The 24979-nt window shown below is 41.4% G+C and overlaps 1 protein-coding gene across 2 annotated transcripts in view; it reads left to right on the top strand.

The window, feature by feature from the left end:
• The first annotated feature begins 3128 nt into the window (after window positions 1–3128).
• RAB3GAP2 (RAB3 GTPase activating non-catalytic protein subunit 2) overlaps window positions 3129–24979 on the top strand; it is a 54695-nt gene continuing 32844 nt past the window's right edge. The window contains exons 1-8 of one of the 2 annotated variants that reach the window (XM_064164538.1): window positions 3129–3279; window positions 14098–14165; window positions 16600–16723; window positions 18728–18809; window positions 22133–22180; window positions 22682–22757; window positions 22888–22989; window positions 24055–24154. In XM_064164538.1, coding sequence (XP_064020608.1) covers window positions 3171–3279; window positions 14098–14165; window positions 16600–16723; window positions 18728–18809; window positions 22133–22180; window positions 22682–22757; window positions 22888–22989; window positions 24055–24154 — 709 coding nt within the window. In that variant the 5' untranslated portion in view covers window positions 3129–3170. Of the gene's footprint in view, window positions 3280–14097; window positions 14166–16599; window positions 16724–18727; window positions 18810–22132; window positions 22181–22681; window positions 22758–22887; window positions 23033–24054; window positions 24155–24979 lie in introns of those variants that run through there. The other variant, XM_064164539.1, reaches the window with a different exon arrangement.

Raw genomic sequence — 24979 nt, 5'->3', positions numbered from 1 at the left:
CTGCACCTGAAAGTCTCCTGCTAAGACTAAAAGTCCTGGAGATACACAGATCATCCAGAGGAGCCAGGAGACAAGATCAGAGATTGTCTGCCTCCTTTCCCCAGAAGTCTGCTAAGAATCAAGTCTCAGTGACCAACAAGACAGAGTTCAATGGGCTTTGGGTACTGATTTATACTTTGTGAGTAAATACTTAAAAGCCTCTTCCAGTATAAAATTTGCATTTGCCACTTCAAGAAATAAGTGCTCTAGTTTTGCCTGTTCCCTGTGTGTATAAATTTTCAAGCTCTGCATTTTTGAATGTGTGAATAAGTTTTCTGGTGAGTTTTAATGTTAATAAACAGTCTCCATAGTTATTACCAATCATTGCCTGGATATCAGCATTAATAAAGATTATTAATTTTGCATCATCCATCACAACTCCCACACAATTACAGTGAATATTTAAAAAAATCAGTTAATTGTTGAAGAAGGTGTAATGAACACACTGAAGGTAACTCAGTGGACAAAGCAATAATGTTTGTTCATCAGGGCTTAACTTTTCCTTGAAATATTAACTCAATTGCTAAATTATTCATTACCTTTTATTTGGTGTCTTGGCAGTTTGGTAACTTGACTTCTTTGTGTACAGCAAACCAGGCAAGGATAGGACTGTTTACTAGTCTCTGAATAAGGACATTTTCATGTGATGAAAGCATCACTGAAGAATGACAAACCAGAACATTAATTTCTTGCACACTCTATTCACTTGACATTACTAGCGACTGTGCAGGTGCCAGATCAAAAATATCATTAAGTGTTTCTTTCCCCCACCCCCCCCCCAGTTTTACATGTTTAATTAAAGCATCTTCAAAGTCATTAGCCATTCCTCAATACCAGCTGCTTTCCACATTTCCCACACTCTGACCTCATTTTTGAAGCACCTCCTTTCCAAAGGTATGCCACATGTGGTTTTATGCCTGTTCAAAACCGGATTCACCAACTCTGCATTCAAAAGGCACATGATTATTCAGCTGTTTAAATTCAAGTCTAACCTATTGCCTGATGAATCACAGATTTTGAATGCAGAAACAGAACGTCCCTTCTGTTGCCAAAAGCAAAAATTGGGTTCTGATTACTGCAACAAAATAGAACAGCTGAAGACATTACAAACTCGTCAGGATAAGCTAAAGCTATTTTCTTTGAAAACGTGGCAGAGATTTTCTACAGAGTTTATTGCCTGTTACAGCCTATGCAGTCAAGGTTCAAATGGATTCCAGCATGGAATGAAACCTATCTTAGTACAAATGTGGGCAGTCTCAGACTACCCAAAAAAACCTAGACCACAAAGCAAACTTTCAGAATGTCTTGCCTACTTGCTTAGTCGCTTCTGCTTTTAACTACTAAAGACACATGACCTGTGAAATGAACCCCAAAACTCATGCAGAGTTATGAAGTAGGTGTATTTTATTACAGAGCTGGGTGCAGGCAGGATCGCCCCATCAATCCTGTACACCCCATGCTGGCACAAGCCACAGCTTGTGTTACAAGAGCATACATATTCATGATAAGAGGTAGGGTTATTACAACTATTTCTTGGAGTTCATTAACATAGGTATTTTCCCACTCTCTGCCCCTGCTTTCCTTAGTCACTGGGCCTTTACAAGATTACATAGCACAGATCTCCACCTAGTAGCTGCAGACACTTCTGCAGTAGTTGTTATTTAGGTGTGCACGTTATCGACTCCTATAAACAAACATTTCTATGAAGTTTGGTATTTTATAGTTTACTACAGACATCCTCAAAATGTGCATCTGGTCTGTAAGACCCTTTACCAACACTCCTTGATTTTTCTGCTATCACACACAACCACATTGTTATCTACTAAGCAAGAGACACCTGTGTGAAAACAAGCAACAAGATATACAACTACCTGAAGGGGCATTGTAGCCAGGTGGAGGGTGGCCTCTTCTCCCAGGCAAGCAGCAATAGAACAAGGGGACACAGTCTCAAGTTGTGCCAGGGTAGGTATAGGCTGGATATTAGGAAGAAGTTCTTCACAGAGAGAGTGATTTCCCATTGGAATGGGCTGCCCAGGGAGGTGGTGGAGGCACCGTCCCTGGGGGTCTTCAAGAAAAGCCTGGCTGAGGCACTTAGTGCCATGGTCTGGTTGACTGGCTAGGGCTGGGTGCTAGGTTGGACTGGATGATCTTGGAGGTCTCTTCCAACCTGGTTGATTCTATGATTCTATGATTTTTCATAAATATATATATATATATAAATCTAGTAAAGTAAGATCCATTACCTCCCCCCAAAATTAGTAACTGTAAAGCCTGGAGGTAGGGCCATTTCTAGCTCTTTGGAGCCCAGAAAACATCCCCTAGTTTGGAGCCAGTCCAATGATCCTTTTCCTCATGCTAAAATTTCCCATAAAACAAGAAACTATACTCTTGAAGTGGGTTAGTCCTTCCATGAAGCCCTGAAAGCAAGTTTTACATGCTGTCATATTCAAATTAACGTCACTGTATCTCCTCAAATCATGTCACAGTGTAGTTACCCCATCTGCAGCCCAGGCAAGCTAAGTACTGTGTTTGGCTTTTGTTCTTCACTTCAAGAAGGACACTGAGGTCCTGGATCAGATTTAGAGAAGGGCAGTGAAGCTGCATAGAAAACAGGTCTGGTGAGGGAACTGGGGATGGTTAGCCTGAAGAAAAGGAAACTGGGAGGAGATCTTCTGGCACTCTACAGCTACATGAAAGGAGCTGGGAGCCAGGTGAGTGTTGACCTCTTCTCCCCAGGAACGAGTAATAGTACAAGAGAAAATGTCTTCAAGTGGCATCAGGGGAAGTTTGGAAGTTTTGGTTGGACGTTAGAAGAAATTTTTTCTCTGAAAGGATTCTCAAACACTTGAACAGACTCCTCAAGGAGGTGGCTGAATCCCTGTCCCTGGAGGTGCTTGAAAGCTGCAGAGATGTGGTGCTCAGGGCCTAATGCCCCGAGCCGAGCGGGACATGTCCTCACTTCCCCGCCACAGCCACCACCAGGCACCGCGTTCGCGGGCGGCCCCTGCCGCGCATGCGTCCTGCGCAGGGCTGCGCGGCTCTGGGCAAGAGGAAGGGAAGGAGGGAAGGTTGCGACCGCTTCCGGGTTGGGTGGCGGTACCGGCAGTGGCACCGGCAGTGGCACCGGCACCATGTCGTGTTCCCTGGTTCCCTTCGGCCACTTCCAGGACCTGGAGGCGGCTCGAGACTTCCTGTGCCCGAACCGTCGCCAGGGCAAGGCAGCGGCTGGCAAGGAGGGCGGTGAGTCTGCCCCGCGCTGTAGGGGGAACTGAGAGCCCGCTTCGGCCCGGCCTGTGGAGGCGGCGACGGTGGTGGTGGCGGCGGTGGCGAGGCTGCGCCTCGCAGTCCCCTGGGGGGTGCGTGCGGCGGCAGTCCAGGGTTGTGGGAGGGAGCCAAGGAAGACGGGGCCGTGCGCCGCTTTCCGGTGGCCACAGCCGGGGCTGCGTGACGCTGAGGCCGAGGCAGCCGCTAGGCTCCCTCGTCCGCTCTTTCCCAGCTGTCCCTGTCCGCTCAAGGGTGCGCCACGGCCGTCTGGAGGGTCAGCCGCGGACAGCTGAGTGCTCGGCATCGTTGCAGTGATAGAGACTTGTAAGAGTGGATGTCCTGCTACGGGGAAGGGGGGGGGGGGGGGGCACATTTTCACCTACAACTTCAAACTTTCCGGTGTCCAGAAGTTCCAGGTGTTGGGCTGTGCTCAGCTGTCGGTCCTTATTCTGTTGTATGTCCGCGAAACTCTTTGGCCACGGACCGTGTCTGCCACAAACGTCGAGACCAAAGTTTGGATATTCTCGCTGAGCGAATGCTGCTGTCTAAAGGTGTTCTAGGGAAGTTACCAAACGCTGTGCATGCAGGGTTGTCTCATAATGCAAAACACGCTTAAAACTTGCTAAACGTTTAGTTCGACAGCTTAAAAGACGTCTTGCAGCAACTACAATCTGAAGTTGTGGTCTAGATTTGTGTTTTATAAAGCAATGCATGCTGAAAATGCAGCTGTCTGGCATATAGAAGCAGTATTCTGAACAGAGGAGGACCAGCTTCTACTCCATGCCTGGGGGAGACAGTAGAAGGAAACGAAACACTGACCTGTATGTTGTCAACTACCTGAAGGGACATTGTAGCCAGGTGGGGGTTGGCCTCTTGTCCCGGGCAACCAGCAATAGAACAAGGGGACACAGTCTCCAGTTGTGCCGGAGTAGGTCTAGGCTGGATGTTAGGAGGAAGTTGTTGGCAGAGAGAGTGATTGGCATTGGAATGGGCTGCCCAGGGAGGTGGTGGAGTCACCGTCCCTGGAGGTCTTTAAGAAAAGCCTGGATAAGGCACTCGGTGCCATGGTCTAGTTGACTATCTAGGGCTGGGTGCTGTGTTGGACTGGATGATCTTGGAGGTATCTTCCAAGCTGGTTGATTCTATGATTTTTATTTGCCTGATGTTTTGGTGTTTTGACAACAGCATGGAAGGGAAGTGTGTGGAGAGGTTAATGTGGATGCTGGTGAAGTCCTCTCAGTTGTAAACAGCTATGAGAAGAAGCATCAGAGTGCTCCTTTAAAAAGCTTAAAAGGCCTGTTAGGCAATAAAAAGTGTCAGATAGTAGGACAGTTTGTGTTAGAAGAGACCTTTAAAGTCTAGCTAGTCCAACCTCCCTGCCATGGTCAAGGACATCTTTCACTAGGTTGGGTTGTTCTAACCCCCTTCTGACCTGCCTTTCAAGACTTGTAGTGATGGGACCTTTATAACTTCTTGGGGCAGCTTGTTTCAGTGTCTCACCACCTTCATTGTAAATAACTTCTTGGTTATATCCACTTTAAATATACCACCTTGCAGTTTGTAACTGTTGGCCCTTGCCCTGTCACTGTAGATCCTGATCAAAAGATGACACAACATGAAAAATTTTAAAAACACACTGTGTGTTCAGCTAATTCACTTCACTACTAAAACTCCTGGATGCATGTTGTTCTATTATTGCTTTATTTTCATATTAAAATTGGATTTGTTCTTGATCTGGACTTAAAAGACAGTCATTTTGGAAGAGCTTTGTACAATCAGCCCTCCTTGCCCCAAGCTGCTCGTAGAAAACAGTGATGTGCTTATTGTTTGACTAATAATACTCTGAAAAATACACACAGTTTCCAATATTGTCTGTATCAAAAGGGAGGATTCTGAGGATTCTGGAACTGATAGGATCGTGTCAGTGCTTTTTGAACACTGAAGGTGAAAGCAAAGACTGTAATGTCTTTGTGTGTTTCTAAAACTACCTGCTGAAAGAAATCGATTTATCTCTTACTTGGTGGTCCATGTGAGAGAATTTGGAGTGAAATAACTTTGGGTACTTTTGCTAGAGTGGATTTATCAAATGGCAGCTGTAAAGAGAGAAAGCATTTAATATGTTGCAAAACTACAAGAATCCCAGAATGTTAGGGGTTTAAAGGCACCTCTAGAGACGATCTAATCCAACACTCACCATACTCCCTGCCTCAGGAATGAATATGGGTGGGTTTTGAAACACTCTGAGAGAAGGAAACTACTTGAAATGGTAGAGGCAAAGAAAACAAAAGATTTTAAGTGTGCTTCTATTCCGTTTAAATGAGTTAGCTCTATTCTGAACTGTTTTTATCATTGCTCATTGAGCTATTGAGGCAGTGTCAGAACTGAGTATTTTTTTGGAATTTTGCTTATCTAGATTCTTTGAAATCTTTTGGATTTGTTCCTGTAACTTGCAGGATAAATGAGCATAAACGCAAGCAAAGTGAGAATTCCCAAAGTGGCTTTTTCTGAAGATCATGAATGGGTCATTTTGAAGCAGAAATTCATCTTTGACAGGGAGAAACACTGTTAGAACTTGTAGAGGTATTTTAAGTTAGAAATAAGTTAATTGTGGAGTTATCATAAGTCAGAGCAAAATGAGTTTGGCTGTGTGGAACAGGAGATTCTTTTCCCCTTTGGCTGGTTCATCCATGTTGGCTTTGTTGCTACTTTATGACCTAAGTGACTAGCTAAGCTGCAGGGCTGGTTTGAAACTGGAGTTGAGATGGTGTAGATTCTGCAGTTATTGCATGTCTCTTAGCCTTGCACTCAGTTACTTCTCTAGTTACAAATTCAGTTTTTTGTTCTCTTGTCCTTTCATTCTCTCTTCATTTTTCTTGGTAAGCAATTGACCTGTTGCATGGCAATTCAAAATGACTCCCTTTACTCTCTGATAATTATTATGTGTCTTGACTTTTGTATTGTTCATATTGAAGGATGTTTTGCTGTAAATAAAGTATTTACAAGTTAGGAAGTGTGAACATGAAAAATCTTTGCTTCTAATGTTGTCCTCCAGGGACAGAAAAAACAAATGAGTTTTGTTTGTTTATTTGCTTTTTTGAAAGTAGATGTTGCACTTTTATAGCACAAAGAGCCAAGGCAAACATTTTTAGCTAAGCAAGATGTAAGTGAATGGTTTTCATCAGAGAATGCTGTAGTAAAAACTGCTCCAAAATGAACTGAGTTAAACCAGTAGTTGAATAAAGTTGTGTATTTAAAACACTTGAATTTTAATCTGCTTTTCTAGTTGTACTTTTTTGAGGAAAAGAGAGGGGTTTTTTAGTGATAAACTCAACAAAGAAAATAAGTTCATTTTCTATCAAATACTGCTTTAGTTCTAAATTTATGTTTATTCACACATAATTATATATATATCAATGAACATGTCAGAGTTCTAAGTATTGTTAATTTTAAGCTGGAGAACCATCATCTTCTATGAACTGTTCTTTTTTTTGTGTGTGGTGTTGATTTTGTTACTTTGTGCATTGAAACTTGCTAGCATTCAAGCTTCCTACTTAAATGAAAAATACTGTCCACTTAGAAATGTTTGTTAAATATTTTTATTGCACAGAGAGTATTTAACAGACTGATTACTTGTACTCATAACTGGAATGGTTTAGGTGCTTAGAATTTTCAGAACTTTTTTGGATAACAAAGCTTGGGGAATTTGTTAGAAGCTGTAGGTCTTCTCATTCTTGAATTCTTAGTTATTGATCAAAGAAGATTTTTTTGTTCTGTTTTAGTTTTGTCCCTGTTTAGATTCTAATCAAAGGAACCCAAATGTTTTCTGTGAGTGTATTTGCTCCACTAAAGTCTAATGTGATTGATGTAAAAAGCATTTTTAAAGATAAGTTTTAAATAAGCTTGTTTGCTTCTAAAAATACAAGAAGTATACATTCCTAAAGCACTATGTGCTGCTGTGACTTAAAGATTGAAGTTAGGTGTCATTGGTATGACTACAAAAGCTGTCCCTTCTTTCCAGTTGTATTTGATATAGTAGCATGTTTCATTTATTTCTAGTAAGTTTATTTAGGTCACCAGTTTCAGATTTAATTCAAAAAGCATTACCAAAGTGCTACATATATTAAAAATACAAATGTAGGTAACTTACTTGAGGGAAAAAAAAAATCATTTTTATTCTGAGGGAAATCTGTCATTATTTTTCCTTCCATTGTGCAGGTAAACATTTAAACACATTCAACAGCAGAAAGAGAGGATGGAAAACATCCTATCAGCTAAAACTTCACTTAATCTTTTTCTATTAGCTCAACAGTTTGTCTGGACAAGCAAAGGATCTGCTTGCCTGGTAAACTGGGGAGGAAAAGAAAATGTAGCCCCCTCCTTTGAACCTATAGAATCACTACATTTAATATTACTTTTCCCAACAAGGTCAGTTCTGCAGATGTCTGCTAGCTCATGAAATATGGGAAGGTAGAATTCATTCCGTTCTTGCTTGTGTTATGCAATCGTATGCTAAGATTGCTAAAAATGCAATGCTGAAACAACGTAAGAAGTATTCATAGACTGTTTGAGGTGACCTTTCACCTGCCTTGCAGCAAAATATGACTGCTTTTAACTTGTGCATATTGAAATGAAAGATGTTGAGCTGGATCTTGTCTCTCATGACTTAAATGAAAATGGTGTTACGGAGTAAGTTGGTAAAAGATGCTTCATATGGAGTTCTTCTACCTTTATTGTCTAGGAAAAAAAGGGTTTGAAATGTTTTTTTTTCAAATATTAATGAACAGGACTAGCAAAGTATGAGAAAGCAGCAAAAGGAAATGGTAATAATGAGACACAAATCCTCTGTAGAGCCTGAGCCTATTGGTATCTAAATGGCTTTGAAAACTGCTGTAACAACTGTGCAAATACTGGGAATAGAAAGTATTTACATGACATTTAATTTGACAGCTTGCTGCATTGAAGATGTTTTGGGATGTGTGTTGGCTAGATCAGAAACAGATGTAACAGCTAACTCCATTATACAGCTGTCTCTAATAAGGTGCCCACGTGGATGAATAAATCCATCTTATCTGCAGGATGTCGTAAAGCTTCACAGGCAGAACAGCTTTAAGAATCTAATGGTTATTTAACTGAAAAGAGCAGAGAACTGGGCAATAAAGGTACAAAATGTGAGGAATTTACCTACAGTTTATCTGAAGTGATGCATTTCTCTGTTCTAGTAGACTCTGGATTTGAACTCTGTGTTCTAAAACATTTGATAGGCTCGATTGACATCAATTCAGTGGCATAGGCAAGTAGGACTATTGTAGATAAACTTTGGTGGAGTTGAAATGAAATAAAAATATTTGTACTTGTCTGCAATGGAAATTATTTAGAATGAATGGAATGAATTAGAAGAAAAACCTCAAACCAGAGTTATCCTTTGGGAGTTCGTAAGTGATACCTGCATGTCTGATAGTGACCTGGTCACTTCAGTATGGCACACAAGTTTTGGGATGCTGCTGCTTATTTGGGGGTAAAAAAAACCTGATCTCCCTGATTTGGAAAGTTGCTTAGAGCTAAGAGGTGTAACTTTACTGCTTCTTTATACAGTAGAAGTGAAATCTTAAGCCTGGTGGAGAAACTCATCTCCAAAATCCAACTCTGCTATGTTGACAGCATTCTTAAAAGTGCTCTTCAGCTCAGAATGTTTTTGGAGTTGTGCTGTCATGCTTTGCTTTATCTGGATCAACTAATTCAATTCAGAAATACAGAAGGCCAGGCTTTTTATTTGAGTTATAACAAAATTACAAAGAAAAAAAAATTGCCAAATCAATTTCCAGATTGCATTTAGCAGTGGGGTTGTTCTTAACTGTTTCTGTGTCTCTCTTATTGAGTTTAGTATTTTACTATTAAAGAATCTTCTGACAAGCTCTTTTGTATTGCCTCTTTAATCAGTGTGCTGGATTGAGGGTAATTGGAGTATTTTAATGAGAAAAAATGGATTATAGGCTGTGAAAAGAAAACAGTGGTGATGTCTGCTTCACTCATAGGTTTGCTGAGATGCATAAAAACAGGGACACAAACAGATAAGACAGTCTGTTGGAAACTCTCAGTGTCTGTTGGTGCCTGTGTTTTCTCCCTGGGCTTCTGCTTCTGCTTGGATCTGTGTAACCCAACTAATCATTCTGCTTCTAACTTCCCTTGCCCATCCTTCCAGCTCACTTTGCACGTAAGGCAGATTCTGGGATAAGAGATGGGGATCAAAAGAAGGTGGAAGGGTGATTGGAAGCCCATCCTGGGGACTCTTGATTTCTGGGAGGAGTATTGTGTTGCTATATTATTTTTAACTTTTATATATCTGTATATGGCTGTAAATATTTGTAATATATTGTAAACCTCTGCTTGTATCTTGTGCTAAGCTGTGAATATAAAGCTTCATTTCTTACCTTCCAGCTGGCTGAGTCTAGTCTGGGTGAATTCATTGGGGGTGGGTAACTCCCATCACAATCAGACGCTACCTCTCCAGACTGCATTACAGACCTTTAAGATTCCTCTCTTTCAGATTTCACATAAAATATCATAAAAATAGGTGCTCTACCTGCATTGTGTCACATTTGTTCTTGTTCTGAGAGGAAGAAAACTAAATGAGGTGTTCTTAGCACACCTTTCAGAATGCTGTCAGAGTACTTTGCCCAGATTCTCCTTGCACCTGTGCTTTTTGCTGCTTTTGCACCTCCTCCATTGGATAGACTTCCTTCTAACTTAAGCTGTCATTTGCACCTGAAAGAAAGCTGAAATATTGTATTCCATATGTAATCTGTTCCATTTGTTTCCCAAGCTTCATGATACTCTCATCACAAGATTCCTTCTATTGTGATGTCTCAGACTTTGATTTTGAAGTTATAACTCTAAACCAGGGAGATTTGTAGCATTATTTTAAAGCATCTATGTAGTAGCTGAGTTATTTTTAATTTGGTCATCTTTTATTCCATTGAAAGCTGCAGTGGCTATCTAAAGGAAGAGAAATTGCTCAAGTGATTCTTTTCCAGATTAGTGAGCTATCTCAGTTTGAATGTAATTCCCCACACACACACTTACCAATGTCTGAAGTGATAAGATAAACTAATGTAATACTGGTCTCAAAAGGGACTTCTTAGTAATGCTGGCAAAACACTCTAATATATTTGCCAGTCCTCATATTGGAGGAGCTTTGGGACTAAGTGGCCTAAAAATGGTCTGTGATTAATGAATAGCAAGAAGTTCTTAAACTATATTTACAATTCCTTGGCCGTTCTTTACGATTCATGCAGTCCAGTTGTGTCAGAATTGCAGCACATAGATATATATATATATATAACAAAATCCTAAAACTGTTTCACTTACAGGATCACAGGATGTCAGGGGTTGGAAGGGACCCAAAGAGATAGAGTCCAACTTCTCTGCCAGAGCAGGACCATACAATCTAGCCCAGGTTACAGAGGAACACATCCAGACAGGCTTTGAAAGTCTCCAGAGAAGGAGACTCCACAACCACTCTGGGGAGCCTGTTCCAGTGTTCTGGGACCCTTACAGTAAAAATGTTCCCCCTTTTGTTGAGGTGGAACCTCTTTTGCTGCAGCTTCCATCCATTGCTCATTGACCTATCCCAGGGAACAGGTAAACGGAGCCTGTCCCCCTCCTCCTGATCCCCAGCCCTCAGATATTTATAAACATTTATTAAAGCCCTTCTGAGTCTTCTCTCCTGTGCTGGAACATGTCCAGAAAAGGACAACAAAGCTGGTGAGGGGCCTGGAACACAAACTCTATGGGTAGAGGCTGAGGGAGCTGGGGGTGTGCAGCCTGGAGAAAAGGAGGCTCAGGGCTGACCTCATTGCTGTCTACAACTACCTGAAGGGAGGCTGTAGCCAGGTGGGGGTTGATCTCTACTCCCAGGCAACCAGCAACAAGGGGACACAGTCTCAAGTTGTGCCAGGGGAGGTCCAAGCTGAATGTTAGGAGGAGGTTCTTCCCAGAGAGAGTGATTGGCATTGGAATGGGCTGCCCAGGGAGGTGGTGGAGTCACCATCCCTAGAGGTGTTCAGGAAAAGCCTGGCTGAGGCACTTAGTGCCATGGTCTGGTTGACTGGCTAGGTCTGGGTGCTAGGTTGGACTGGATGATCTTGGAGGTCTCTTCCAACCTGGTTGGTTCTATGATCTCTGCAGCTTTATTAGTGGGATGGTGCCTCCTCATTACCTAAGTTTTACATCCTTTTTTGACTGATTTATCTTCATCTCGGGAAGATGACAACCACCATGAAAATGTGCCTCTCTGCAAAGACTTAGCAAAGAGCCCCACAGTTTTGAGTGTTCAGTCTCAGAATTGGAAGTGGCCAAGGTTGAGAAAGGTTGGTCTGTTCTGTGTTGTAGGGAAGATGTTGGCCCAGAGTATTCCTTGCCTGGGATTATATTTCTGTCTGGACTGTGGCACACAGATTTCTTTCCTCCAAGAGTTTTGTAGGGAGGAGGTTTTATTGCCTTTTGAGATAATAAAATGCAAACAGAAGTAGAATTTTGTTAGTTATCCTAAACTAAATGTTGAAGTTAGTTACTTTTTTCTTCATGTGGTTTTTGTTCAACAGTATTTGCCATAATTCTCTTTCATATGTTTATACACTGGAAAATTCTCAACCCCAAAGACAAGATGAGACTGACTGTTGGAAGCTTGATGCTCATATAGTTATGTCTAAAATAGCTGTGGTCAGATGTGTATTGATGATTATGATGCAGTAAAAAGGGCTGACTCACCCACTTTATAGATGGTACAGACCCTTCAGTTTTAATAAAGGTTACTCATGGAGTGGGCATTTTGTTCTCCTCAGTCTTGTAAAATACCTTCTCAACAGCATTGATGAAAAGTTTCTTTCTTACTTAAAATCTTTTAAGTGTTTTGTCATTATTACCCATACAAAAACTTAAAAATCAGCCTAAACAGAACACAAATTTCTCTTCTGTTGTATTGGCTTCTGCCTTTGTTTGGTGGAAAAGGAGCCAGCTTTTGAAAACCAAATAAAACTGGAGTGTTCTTGATACAAACTTTCTTGTCTGTCCTTTTTGACCATTCAAAAGGGCAAAATCATGCTTGCTTAAAACTCTGTTTAAACTCATTTGAGACATAGCATTTAAACCTCTTAATGTCAAAGTAACCATAACATCAGTTAAGAAAAATCATGAAAGAAATAATTGGAAGAGTCTTAAAGTGTTATTGATGTTACTGCTGCAGAGTCCGTGCTAGTGCTTCTAAGATGGAAATCAGTACTTGGCTTTTCTACTGAGCTACAGTGAGGCTCAGTGACTTATTGAGGGTCCCAGTGATGGTGATGTTGGAGCAGTATGCATCTACTACTAAATGCCTGTGCATAATTGCCATTTGCATAGGCTTTTTAATTCATATAAACTTCAGTGTCTTTAGATGAAAGGACTACTACTTTTAAAGAACAGCTGAGAAGAAGTAGGCTTATCTCTGTGAATCTTTGTTTTCTGATGTGTTGTAAGTATTTTGTAAGCTTGTGGTTTCTCTGAGGTTTCTGAATGACATAATTGAGGCTGATCAGTGTCTTAATTTTCCTCCGAGTTGCCTTTCAAAGACTTGAATAGCAAAGGTCCCTGTGCTCGTTTTCCCCTCGGAGGTCACGGCTTCAGCTTTTGCTTTGGGAATAAAAGTGGTTGGATTTGCATTATCCTGAGCTCAGATGTTTTGTTGTCATGGATGAATTTCCTTGTACTGTAATTCTCTGCTAAGATGAACTTGTGTTGCCAGTAGGCTGATGCTGTAATTGACTTAAATCAATCTGAAATCTACCATTATGGAAAGGATGGCATCTTACTTATGAGAAATAGTATTTCTAGATATAAAAATGGTGCATGTATCATTTTTGTGGTGTGTTACAGGTCATCTTATGGCAGTTAGTAAAACATCTGGGTGCATATATGTACAGTCCTGAAGGTTTGGAGAGAGCCTGCTGTTCCCTTTCCATCTGTAGCTACCTAGTATGTGTGAGATGGGGATTTTGTTGTCTGGGAAGTAATGATTTGATATATTAAGCTAAAGTTTAAACTTTGCAGTGGAGTCTTAGATCTCTGTATCTGCTGGAGAAAGTGTTTGTTAAATAGAGACACGGGGTTTCCTCCTTTTAAGTTCTCACTCTTTGCTTCAGCTGGCTGTATAAAACTATAAACATGTCTTAAATCTCTTGAAAGCATAGGATCATTAAGGGTGGAAAGATCATCAAGTCCAAGCATCAACCCAGCACCACCATGCCCACTAAACTATGTCCTGTAATGCCATGTCTACATGTTTTTTGGAACACCTCCAGGGATGGTGATTTCATCACTTCCCCTGGGCAGCCTGTTCCAATGCTTGGCCAAATGTCTTGAGAAACTGAGAAAAAACAGATTTGGTTGAAAAATTTCTTCTAGTGAAGTGCAGAGAGGTCCTGTTGAAGGATCAGTTGTGTGTTGTACTGAGCACAAGAAGATGTTACTTGCCTGGAGTTCTAGATACTGCCAGATGTAGTTAACATCTGTTTGCCAGTTTGTACTTAGATTACATTTTCTGCTATTACTTTTCCACAGTGTCCAAAGTGGAAGTAAATACAGAAAGATAAGAGAGCCATTTCTACCAGTTCATTATTCTATCTGTAAAATGCCTTTAGTCTCTGCCGTAAGCAATGTTGCATTGGCAGGGAAAGGAAGGCAACCACCAACAATCCCTTTTGATTGTGTTCTGTTGCCTGTGCTGTATTCATCTGACAAATCTCTTTTTTTCATTTATAGCAAGCAAATCTACCAGCTGGGATGATGGGGGCTGGGGAGCCTGGGATGAAGCAGAATTACAAGAACCTGTAAGTTCATATATATGAGTTTTCATTTCTGACTTGCCTCTTCTAAAAGATTTTTCCACTTGGTTGTGTGTGCTGGTTTGGTTATTTATTTATTCATCAGTGTCATTAACACCTGGGCAAGAAGGGTCTTGAACAATGTTTTAAATGTAATGCTTCTTTGTCCCTTACTTCTGTAATTGTTTCTCAGTGTATCTTGGATGTTACCTACTGTGCTAATTACTCATTATTGTGCTTAGTAGGTTTTTTTCTAACTATAGGATACAAACATCTTTTCTGTGTTGCTACAGCTGGAGCTGGAGCTTTTTTTATCTATTAGCTAGTGGACATGGTGGAGTGTGTCCAGAGAAGGGCCTCCGGCATGATCAGAGGGCTGCAGCAGCTCTCCTATGAGGACAGACTGAAAGAGTTGGGGCTGTTCAGTCGGGAGAAGAGGAGGCTCCCAGGTCACCTTATTGTGGCCTTCCAGTATCTGAAGGAGGCCTACAAAAAAGCTGGAGGGAGGCTTTTCAGACTCTCAGGGAGTGACAGGACTGGGGGGAATGGAGCAAAGCTGGAGATGGGTAGGTTCAGGCTGGACGTAAGGAGGAAGTTGTTGAGCATGAGAGTGGTGAGAGCCTGGAATGGGTTGCCCAGGGAGGTGGTTGCAGCCCCATCCCTGGAGGTGTTTAAGGCCAGGCTGGATGAGGCTGTGGGCAGCCTGATCTAGGGTAGGGTGTCCCTGCCCGTTGCAGGGGGGTTTGGAACTAGATGATCCTTGTGGTCCCTTCCAACCCTGACTGATTCTATGATAATCAGAGACAGTAGGGCATGGCAATGGAATTACAATGTTCTACCATGAATTAATCTAAATTAAAACCTCTTCAATCATAACCCACTGATCCTGTAGAACTCCTTTTATCTTGTGATGTGCAGATTGTGTTACAGAAAGGGTTAGATTATGTACCTAGTATGGGGCAGCGTAGTTGCTCTTCAGAGGGTGAAAAACACCCCTTTGCCGGATGATTTCAACTAAGAATAATGTGTTGAGTCTATTAAGCCCAAGAAGGCTGAACCTTCTATCTACCAGCTGAGGAAGCTGCCTGTGTAAAAATCCTCTGCAGCTAAATGAGTCATCTGAACAGAATTGCTTGATTAGTTTCCTGTCAGAGAGAGTTAGTTGGATAGACTGAAGAATCTAGACTTCACCTTGCCTTTACCTGCTGTCATTATCTCAGTATGCAGAAAGTGTGCCCAAGCTGTAACTACTTCAGCAGAGAAACAGGTTTTTTTCACCTGAGGTGACAATTTGAAACGAGCATAGAGTCTCCAAGTGATGAATCACTGATGGTAATGTCAGGGAATGACAAGAGTATAAAAACTTTAAAGTAGTATAACTATTCGGTTCCATTGTGAATGGTTTTTTTTCCTCAGGCCATATCTTCTTTGTTTGATGTGCTGGAATGTTTATTACTTCTTTAATGAGGAGAAAAAAAATCTTTGGTTTTTATTCATATTGTAGTTCAGTAGAACCAGCAGGTGTTGCTGAATGGGAATTATCTTTCCACTCTTTCCTGTAAAATATTGAAGTCCTCTGCTGGGTGGTTCAAACCCTTCATGCTAATGACCACCTTCTCTGCTTACGTGTTTTACTCCAAAGTTGCTAGCAGCTCTGAGTTAAACTCTTCAGAAAGAAAAGAGTGTCATCCACAGCAAACAGATTGTTCTGTGTAGGAATAGATGAATGTGTGAGTCTGTATGTCTGAGCACACATCTAAATGAGTGCATCAGTCTAGCACAGGATTGAGAATTACTAATATAGCACAGCAGTGAAGTCTCTTGCTTAAACTTTCAACTATATAGTTGAATATGAGTCCGCAGCATCTCCAGGTGACCAAGAAAGCTGGTGGCATCCTGGATTATATTAGAAACATGGTGGCCAGCAGGAACAGGGAGGTGATCATCCCCCTGTACTCAGCATGCGTTGAGTACTGTGTTCAGTCCTCTCCCTTGTTCTGCTGGCCACACTTCTCTTGATGCATCCCAGCACACAGTTGCTGTCTGGGCTGCACGTGCACACTGCAGGCTCATGTTGAACTTTTCATCAACCCAGACCCCCAGGTCCTTTTCCTCAGGGCTGCTCTCCCTTTCCAATCTAATAATTCCTAATAAAACTTCAAATCTCATTCTTCCAGCATTGCTTTGAGAAGAGAAGATTTTGGGGAGCAGAGTTAGTGATATGAGTACTTCTTTGTTTTCTGATTTGTAAACATGTAAAACTAGCACAAGGGTGATGCATTTCTCATGGCTTTTCATGCCATTTGGAGCTCTAGTGACTTGATAAGCAGGAGTCCGTTCAGTGCTGGTATCAAGGGCAAGCCAAATCGTTGTTAAAAGTCTTACAGGTTCTGCTATGTTTAAAAATCATTTCATACATTAACTAAAGCTTTACCTGTAGGAAGAAGAGGAGTCTAATTCCAAGAATCAGAGAAATTACTGGCTTCAGGACTGTGTGTTGTCCTTATCACCAACAAATGACCTGATGGTGATAGCTAATGAGCAGAAAGCAGTCTTTTTAGTGTGTAAGTATACATTGTACTAATCTTCATAGTAAATGTGATAAAATTCCATCTGCTTACCCCTCAAGTCATACCTTAAAGAAGTTTTTAGTTTCTTATCATACACATCATGCATTTTCTAGGTACTGCTTAGCAAGTAAGTTGTTTTGTCTTTACTTCTCAACTATAAGAACACTGTTTTATCATGTGTAATTGATATATACTGTAACTACTTAGTTGTTTAAGGTGCTCAGAGGTATTACTTAGTTGTTTGAGATGCTCAGAGGTATTACTTAGTTGTTTGAGATGCTCAGAGGTATTGACATTAATTGTACTCATTAAAATACCTAAATTTTTTGTATTTGTTTTGGCCATTAAGAAGTACTTGACCTTACTGTTCTCTTGAATATAATGAGCTGAGCCACTGTCTCTTCATAGAATCATAGAATGCTTTCGATTGGAAGGGACCTTCCACATGGAGAAGGGAGTATTGGGGTGCATTGCTTTTGAGATTTCTACCTCTGATAGAAAGTTCTCCTCTGTCTTGAAGAATGGGTGGCTTTGTATTTTATTCCCAAGTCAGACTCTCAGAACTTTTAAAGATACTGTTAGTAATATGTGAACACTGATTTGCCAGCTGTTGTTTACATATAAGCTGTTGTCTGGGGTGCTGGTGATACTAACAACTGCATTTGGTGGCATATGACTGTGATGAAGGGAAACCTCCAGCTATGGGGAATATGATACCATTTTAAATCAAAGACAGGCTGGTGAAGCTCAGAGTGGCAGAATTAGACAGATTGCTTTGAATTGTCCTGCTGCATTTGTCATTCCCATTCAATTTTGTATGTTCCAGAACCTATACAGGTGCTAATTTTTCACCAAAAAATGAAAAGATAGCAGTATCCCACAGAAAAATCTTAGTGAATCAAGAGTAAGGAGGTGATTTGGCTCTCTTGCTGGAGAACTCTGCTTATATGAGACCCTCACCTGGAATATTGCCTCCAGTTCTGGTGCCCTCAGCAAAAAAGGGACGTGGAACTGCTGGAGCTCATCTAGAGGAGGGCAGCAAAGATGATCAGAGGACTGGAGCACCTCCTCTGTGGAGATAGCCTGTGAGATTTGGGGCTGCTAAGTCTGGAGAAGAGAAGGCTGTGGGCAGAGGTTATAGTGGCATTCCAGTATGTGAAAGTGGCCTACAAAAAAGCTGGTGAGGGACTTTTTGCAAGGACTTACAGTGACAGGATGAGGGGGATTGGATTTTAGCTTGAGAAGGATAAATTTAGGCTGGATATTAAGAAGAAATGCTTTACAGCGAGAGTGTTGAGACACTGGAATGAGTTGTCCAGGGAAGTTGTGGGTGCCACCTCCCTGGAGATATTCAAGGCCAGCTTGGATGAGGCCTTGAGCAACCTGCTCTAGTGGAAGGTGTTGCTACCCATTTCAGGGAGCTTGGAACTAGATGATCACTTAGTTCTCTTCCAACCTAAACTATTCTATGAATCGATGAACTGTACCACACAGTGGCAGAAGTATCTCTATGGCTTAGGTTTTAGGTGTCATACAGATGGCACAACAAAAAAAGCAGATTTGCTGTGGGATTCCCATGTCCTTCTTGGCAGTTAAAATTGTCCATTTGTAATCTTCTCAGAGTTTCACCTTGCATTGTACTTCTCTTCTAAAGATCCCTGTTTTAGGTAATTGAACCTTTAAAAAGATGTGATGGTTTGGGTGTTGCCCAAAATTTGATGAAGTAGCTATCCTTGTATAAAACTTTTCAAGTAAAACAAGGCATTTCAGATTTATATGTTGTGTTGTCCCATGTACATTGCTAAGAGAATGTGACACTTCTTTAGGAAACTCACTGAAAATGTCTTACTTCCATGGTTTTCAGCGTTCATAACTGATATGTTACCCATGCATGGTGGGATGTATTGTGCAGAAGAGACCAATTACGAGTAGGACTACAATTGTGAGATGCACAAACTTTATAGTTTTGATAGATGGTGTCTTTATTCTTAATGACAGCTAAATGGAAGCAGAGTGACAAGGGAAAAGAGGAAATGCAGTATGCTGTTGGCTGGAGTGGCTCTCTGAATGTTGAAGAAAGGTAGGTGTTGAAATGCAGCTGTGATTAAAATATCATTTTCAGGCTTAATCATTCTTAACATTAAACTTCTAATTTGTACTTTTTTTTCCCCTTTAATCCACATGCAGTCAAGGTGCTATGTGTTTTAATGTTGAAAACAGACATGGAGTAATTTGTGTGATCAGAAACCTTGTCTGCAAAGGTTGCTCTTCATGGGCAGTGTGATATCTCAGGATAAATTCATACAAATACACAGAGGCACTCTTCAGTGCCAAATTTGCTTGCAGTTTAGACAAGGGGACACAGTCACAAGTTGTTCTGGGGAAAGTGTAGGCTGGATGTTAGGAGGAAATTCTTCCCAGAGAGAGTGATTGGCATTGCAATGGGCTGCCCAGGGAGGTGCTGCAGTCACTGTCCCTGGAGGTGTTCAAGCAAAGCCTGGCTGAGGCACTCAGTGCCATGGTCTAAATGACTGGATAGGGCTGGGTGTTAGGTTGGAGTGGATGATCTTGGAGGTCTCTTCCAACCTGGCTGATTGTATGATTCTATGATTTTAAAAGATTTGGGCTATCATACTTTTTTCAAAGTTCCTATTCTAGAAAGGAAAAAAAAATCAAGTACCCATTTTGAAAAACCTACTTTTATAATAGAGATGAAATTTTGTTATTGGAAGTTAGAACTGAAAATGTAAAAAGTTACATTAGAAACACTTATTTACAAAACTTCAGGCAAATATAAAGTCATCTCTGTCATCAAGAAATGGCTTGTGGTGCCAAGTCATTTAGGGACTTGGAAATTTTGCATTGGTCATACATTTGGTATTTATACAATATTTCTGCTCTATCTGTCTGCAAGTAACCAGACAGATGATTTCTCACATCTCCCATATGGAAGAGGATTTTGCATTTAGTTATTCAGTTTGCAGCCTTGAGTTGCTGTCTGCCTTTGAATATGTTCCCTGTTGGCTTCAACCTTCTGTTATACTGCAGGAGGTGCTGACTTAATCAGCTTCTCTCCAATCTGTACAAATCACATTCCTTTTTGATAAAACTCGTGCTGCCATGCATTTGAACTGTTTTGTGTGCATCTCTTTACAGTTTTTCCTTCTTACTACCACTGAAATTGCCCTCTCATTTATTTCATAGAATCAGTCAGGGTTGGAAGGGACCACAAGGGTCATCTAGTTCCAACCCTTCTGCCATGGGCAGGGACAGCCTCATCCAGCCTGGCCTTAAACACCTCCAGGGATGGGGCTGCAACCACCTCCCTGGGCAACCTATTCCAGGCTCTCACCACTCTCATGCTCAACAACTTCCTCCTTACGTCCAGCCTGAACCTACCCATCTCCAGCTTTGCTCCATTCCCCCCAGTCCTCTCACTCCCTGAGAGTCTGAAAAGCCTCCCCCCAGCTTTTTTGTAGGCCCCCTTCAGATACTGGAAGGCCACAATAAGGTGACCTGGGAGCCTCCTCTTCTCCAGACTGAACAGCCCCAGCTTTTTCAGTCTGTCCTCATAGGAGAGCTGCTGCAGCCCTCTGAGCATCCTCGTGGCCCTAAAAAAGTGGTTCAATTTTGTGGAAGTTAAAATATGGCAGTTCCTGTCAGATTGTCAAAAAACTTTCCTTTGCTATAGAGCAGGGGTCCTCAAACATTTTAAACAGGGACAGGGACGCTGTCAGGGGCTGGACTATAGTTTGGTTCCAGCCCAGTAGTGTCAGGGCAGGACTATAGTTTGGTTCCAGCCCAGTAGTGTCAGGGCAGGACTATAGTTTGGTTCCAGCCCAGTAGTGTCAGGGGCAGGACTATAGTTTGGTTCCAGCCCAGTAGTGTCAGGGGCAGGACTATAGTTTGGTTCCAGCCCAGCAGTGTCAGGGCAGGACTATAGTTTGGTTCCAGCCCAGCAGTGTCAGAGGCAGGACTATAATTTGGTTCCAGCCCAGTAGTGTCAGGGGGTGGACTATAGTTTGGTTCCAGCCCAGTAGTGTCAGGGGCCGGACTATAGTTTGGTTCCTGCCCAGCAGTGTCAGGGCAGGACTATAGTTTGGTTCCAGCCCAGCAGTGTCAGGGCTGGACTATAGTTTGGTTCCAGCCCAGTAGTGTCAGGGGGTGGACTATAATTTGGTTCCAGCCCAGTAGTGTCGGGGGCTGGACTATAGTTTGGTTCCAGCCCAGTCCTGGTGTGTCCTTGGGGGCTGTGGAGGCTGGTGAGCAGATTAAGTGGCAGGAAGTGGCTGCTTGGTTCCCCCCCAACCCCAGGCTGGGGGGTTCTGTAAATACCTGCAGGCCGGATTGAGGACCCTGGGGGGCTGTATCTGGTCTGCAAGCTGTAGTTTGAGTCCCCCTGCTATAGAACTATGAGATTTCACTGAGATATGTAACACTGCTTTGAAGTTGTAATCGAATTGCAACTTGTGTTTAGAAAGAACTTTTCTTCTGTACTTGTCTAGCCTGATATTTAATCACTCTTGGGGAATGGAGGGGAGCTGAAATGCAAATAATCAACAGTACTGCAGACATTTATGCTTTAAGTACTGTTTGGGGGGTGTCATCTTGAATTTATATGCACTTTCATAAAACCTTTGTACTGCTTCTGTTTCCCCAGACAGTGTAAATCTTTCTGTCATGGTAACAACTAAATAACTTTTGATTTGAAATATTGAGGCCTGCTTATCTGTTTGCCTTCTGCATGCTTTGCCTGCCATGCGTTGAGCATGCTCTGGTATTGCATTAACTGGGAAGACCACATAAGCCCTTTAAATGGTCTTAATTTTTAAAGCAGTGAAATGCAACCTGTGTAAAAATCTACCTCATTGCATAATGTATTTCAGTAATTCTTTTGGTAAGTATGGTTCAGTGTTCTGGTTTTGTGGGTTTGTTGGGGTTTCTTTTAAGAGTGATTGTTCTTGGTGTATCATTATAGATCAGAAAATAAATTACCTTTAAGCACGTGAGGTTTAACTTGAATCTTTACTGAAGAGTACTGGCAGAATAATAAGCCTGTGAATGATGAAAGACAACACTAGCAAGGTGTAATAAGCACTCATGCATTTTGTTTAGGCACTCTTTAACTTGTAATTGAAAATGTCTTTAAAATGAAAGAGTTTTGGGTTTTTTTTCTTTATAATATGAATTTGATATATTGTGTGGTGCTTCAGTATATTCTTAAGGTATCCTAATGCTGACTTGTCAAGATGTCTTGTGTAGAGCAGAAGTGTAGAAAAATACACTTATTTGTTTTATCTTCAGTATATTCTTAAGGTATCCTAATGCTGACTTGTCAAGATGTCTTGTGTAGAGCAGAAGTGTAGAAAAATACACTTACTTGTTTTATCTTTCTGTTTCTAGTGAATCTGTGAGTAGTGTATTGTGTATCCCATTGGCAAGTCAGAAGAGGTAAGGATTGATATTCTTATGTACATGCATCATCAGTCTCCATAAATTACACTTCTCATAGAATCAGAGAATGCTAGGTTGGAAGGAGTCCCCAAGGGTCATATGGTCCAACCTTTCTAGGTGATAGTGTAGTTTAAATTAGATGGTCCAGCACCCTGCCAAACTTCGAACTGACCAACATAGGGGCATCTGCTACTATTAGATTGTCCAGCACCCTGCCAAACTTTAAACAGACCAACAAAGGGGAATCTGCTACTTCCTGGAGATCTCTTCACTCGTTGCAGATTATACCAATATCTAACTGTTCTCTTGGGAGAACTTGGTTTCCAGTTTGTAGCTCCCCAGGAATGTTTTCCGTGTGACTCCTTGTAAAAAGAGAGTCTCCCTCATCTGAGTAGCCACCCTTTTTGTACTGGTAAGAAGGCCTCCTCTAAGCCTTTTTTTCTCAATAGCTTAGAGCAGGATTTGGTTTTTAATTTCTGGTATATCTTTGTGAAACAGGAGCTCCACAGGCCGTCCTGATTGGACCTGCGTTGTGGTTGGCTTCACCTCTGGCTATGTCCGTTTTTACACTGAGGTAGGTTTCTCTGCGTGGCAGACAGACAAGCAAGCTGTTGTAATAAACAGTTATTTCTGTAACACTTCTCTTTGCTTTCCCTAAGAAAAGGGACAAGAGTATTCATGCCTTATTATCCTTTCTCTTCTAGAGTGGAGTGCTGCTGCTTGCGCAGCTTTTGAATGAAGATCCTGTCCTGCAGCTTAAGTGCAGAACCTATGAAATTCCCAGGCATCCTGGTGTCACAGAACAGGTTTTGTCAGATTATTTCAAAAGCGAACTGGCAGTGTTATGGGGTATGGAAGGGAGTCTTCTCTGTGAATCCTCTGTGTCCTTTACCAGTTTTGATGGGATGGACAACTTCTTAGAACGAGATTTCTTGTTCGGGAATTATTCGTGCCTGCATACTTTGATGCAGAAATTACTGGTTTTAGCATTTAGCTCTGTAGATTTGTTCTGTTTTTCTCTGTGATAGTGTTGTGAAGGGGAGGCTTCGTTCATTTATGTACACAAATTATGATAAGGAAGGAGGAAATGCTACTTGACAGGCAGCAAGAGCTATAAGTACTCATCGATAAGAAATTACCTTCACAAAGGACATAGCTGAAAATAAAACCAATCTTTATGGGGCATGGTGATAGGAACTTGCATGTCATTATGAGTATTTCTGCAGAGAAGGCTCTTGGAGAGCTCAAGCTATTAGTGGTTCAAGCCAGCTTGTTTTGCTCTTGGCTCTGTTGGCATGCTTACTCAGAAAACTAATGAAGTTGGCAGAGGTTTCCAAGTTTGCTTTATAGAAATGCTCACATAATACAGCATGACATTTTGGGATCAGCTCTGAAATATAGAAGCATTAAGGAATTGGAGTCTTGAATTTATGTTACCAAATGAGCATTTTTGTGCCCAAGTGTGGTAATTCAGGCACTGATCTAGTTTGAATTTGGCTCATAAAACCTTGATGCTTGCATTCTAGATAAACTTGTTTTTGTATGTCCTTGCCAAGCTGCTGTAACTTTTGTGGTTTCTCCCTAAGCCATAGAATATATTAAGCTAACCTTGAAAGAAGATTGAAAAAAAAATAAAACTAGGTGCTTGTATGAATTCTTCATACACTGGATGATTTAGTACTGAATATCTGTAGTTTTGCCTTACTCTCTTGCCTGTGGCTTGTTAGATATTAACTCTCCGAATGTAATCCTCATCTTTGTATAGTTAATAGTATAAAAATCCAGGAAAGAAGCTGTTAGAATAGTAACAGTGGGTTTTGGTTTAAATTTATTTTTTGTGTCCTTTCTCTCATTTTTTTTCCCCCCAACAGAATGAAGAACTAAGTATCTTGTACCCAGCAGCAATTGTGACAATTGATGGTTTCAGCCTCTTTCAGTCCCTTCGTGCGTGTCGCAATCAGGTAGCCAGAGGTATGTTTAAGAGGAAATGTTTACTTTTGACTGTTAGTAGTAATTTGTATTAAGTGAAATTTAGGTCTGCTTCTTAAATATCAGATCGAGGTGGAATCTGAATATTCATAGGATCATAGAATGGCTTAGCTTGGAAGGGACTGAAGAGATTGTTTTCTCCAACTTTCCTGCTGTGGGCAAGGATGCCTCTCCACTAGATCCTGTTCCAGAGTCTCACCACCCTCACACCCAAGGACTTCTTGCTAAGATCCATTCTAAACCTACTCTCCCTCAGCTTAAAACCATTCTTCCTTGTCCTATTGCTAGACACCCTTCTGAAAAGTCCCTCTCCAGCCTTCCTCTAGGAAGGTCCTTGGTTGTGCACTGATGTATAAACTTCTACTACATACAAGAAATTTCTTCCAGTGAAGAAAACATTCTCAGAGCACAAGCTGTCTGAGTAGTGTTGACTGTCTTGTGTGCTGTCACTGTACTACTATATATTGGTTTTGGCTGGGATAGAGTTAATTTTCTTCATGGTAACTGGTATGGTGCTATGTTGTGGATTTGTGATGAAAATAGCACTGATTACATGTGGCTGTTGTAGCTGTTGCTGAACAGTGCTTACATGACACTGAGGCTTTTTTCTGCTTCTCAAACCACTGAGCAGGCTGGGGGGATTCTCCAGAAACTGGGAGGGGACACAGCTGAGACAGCTGACCCCAACTGACCCCAAAGAGCTACCTACATTTTAGGAGGGTTTAAAAATTGTGCAGTGTATTAAGCCACAAATAACTAGTAAATCAAAGTTCTCTGCAAGTGCAAAATACAGTTGTGATGGAATAT

This window comes from Pogoniulus pusillus, chromosome 25 (genome assembly GCF_015220805.1).
Source record: "Pogoniulus pusillus isolate bPogPus1 chromosome 25, bPogPus1.pri, whole genome shotgun sequence".
NCBI classification, from domain to species: domain Eukaryota; kingdom Metazoa; phylum Chordata; class Aves; order Piciformes; family Lybiidae; genus Pogoniulus; species Pogoniulus pusillus.
This window is presented reverse-complemented; position numbering and strand designations above follow the sequence as displayed.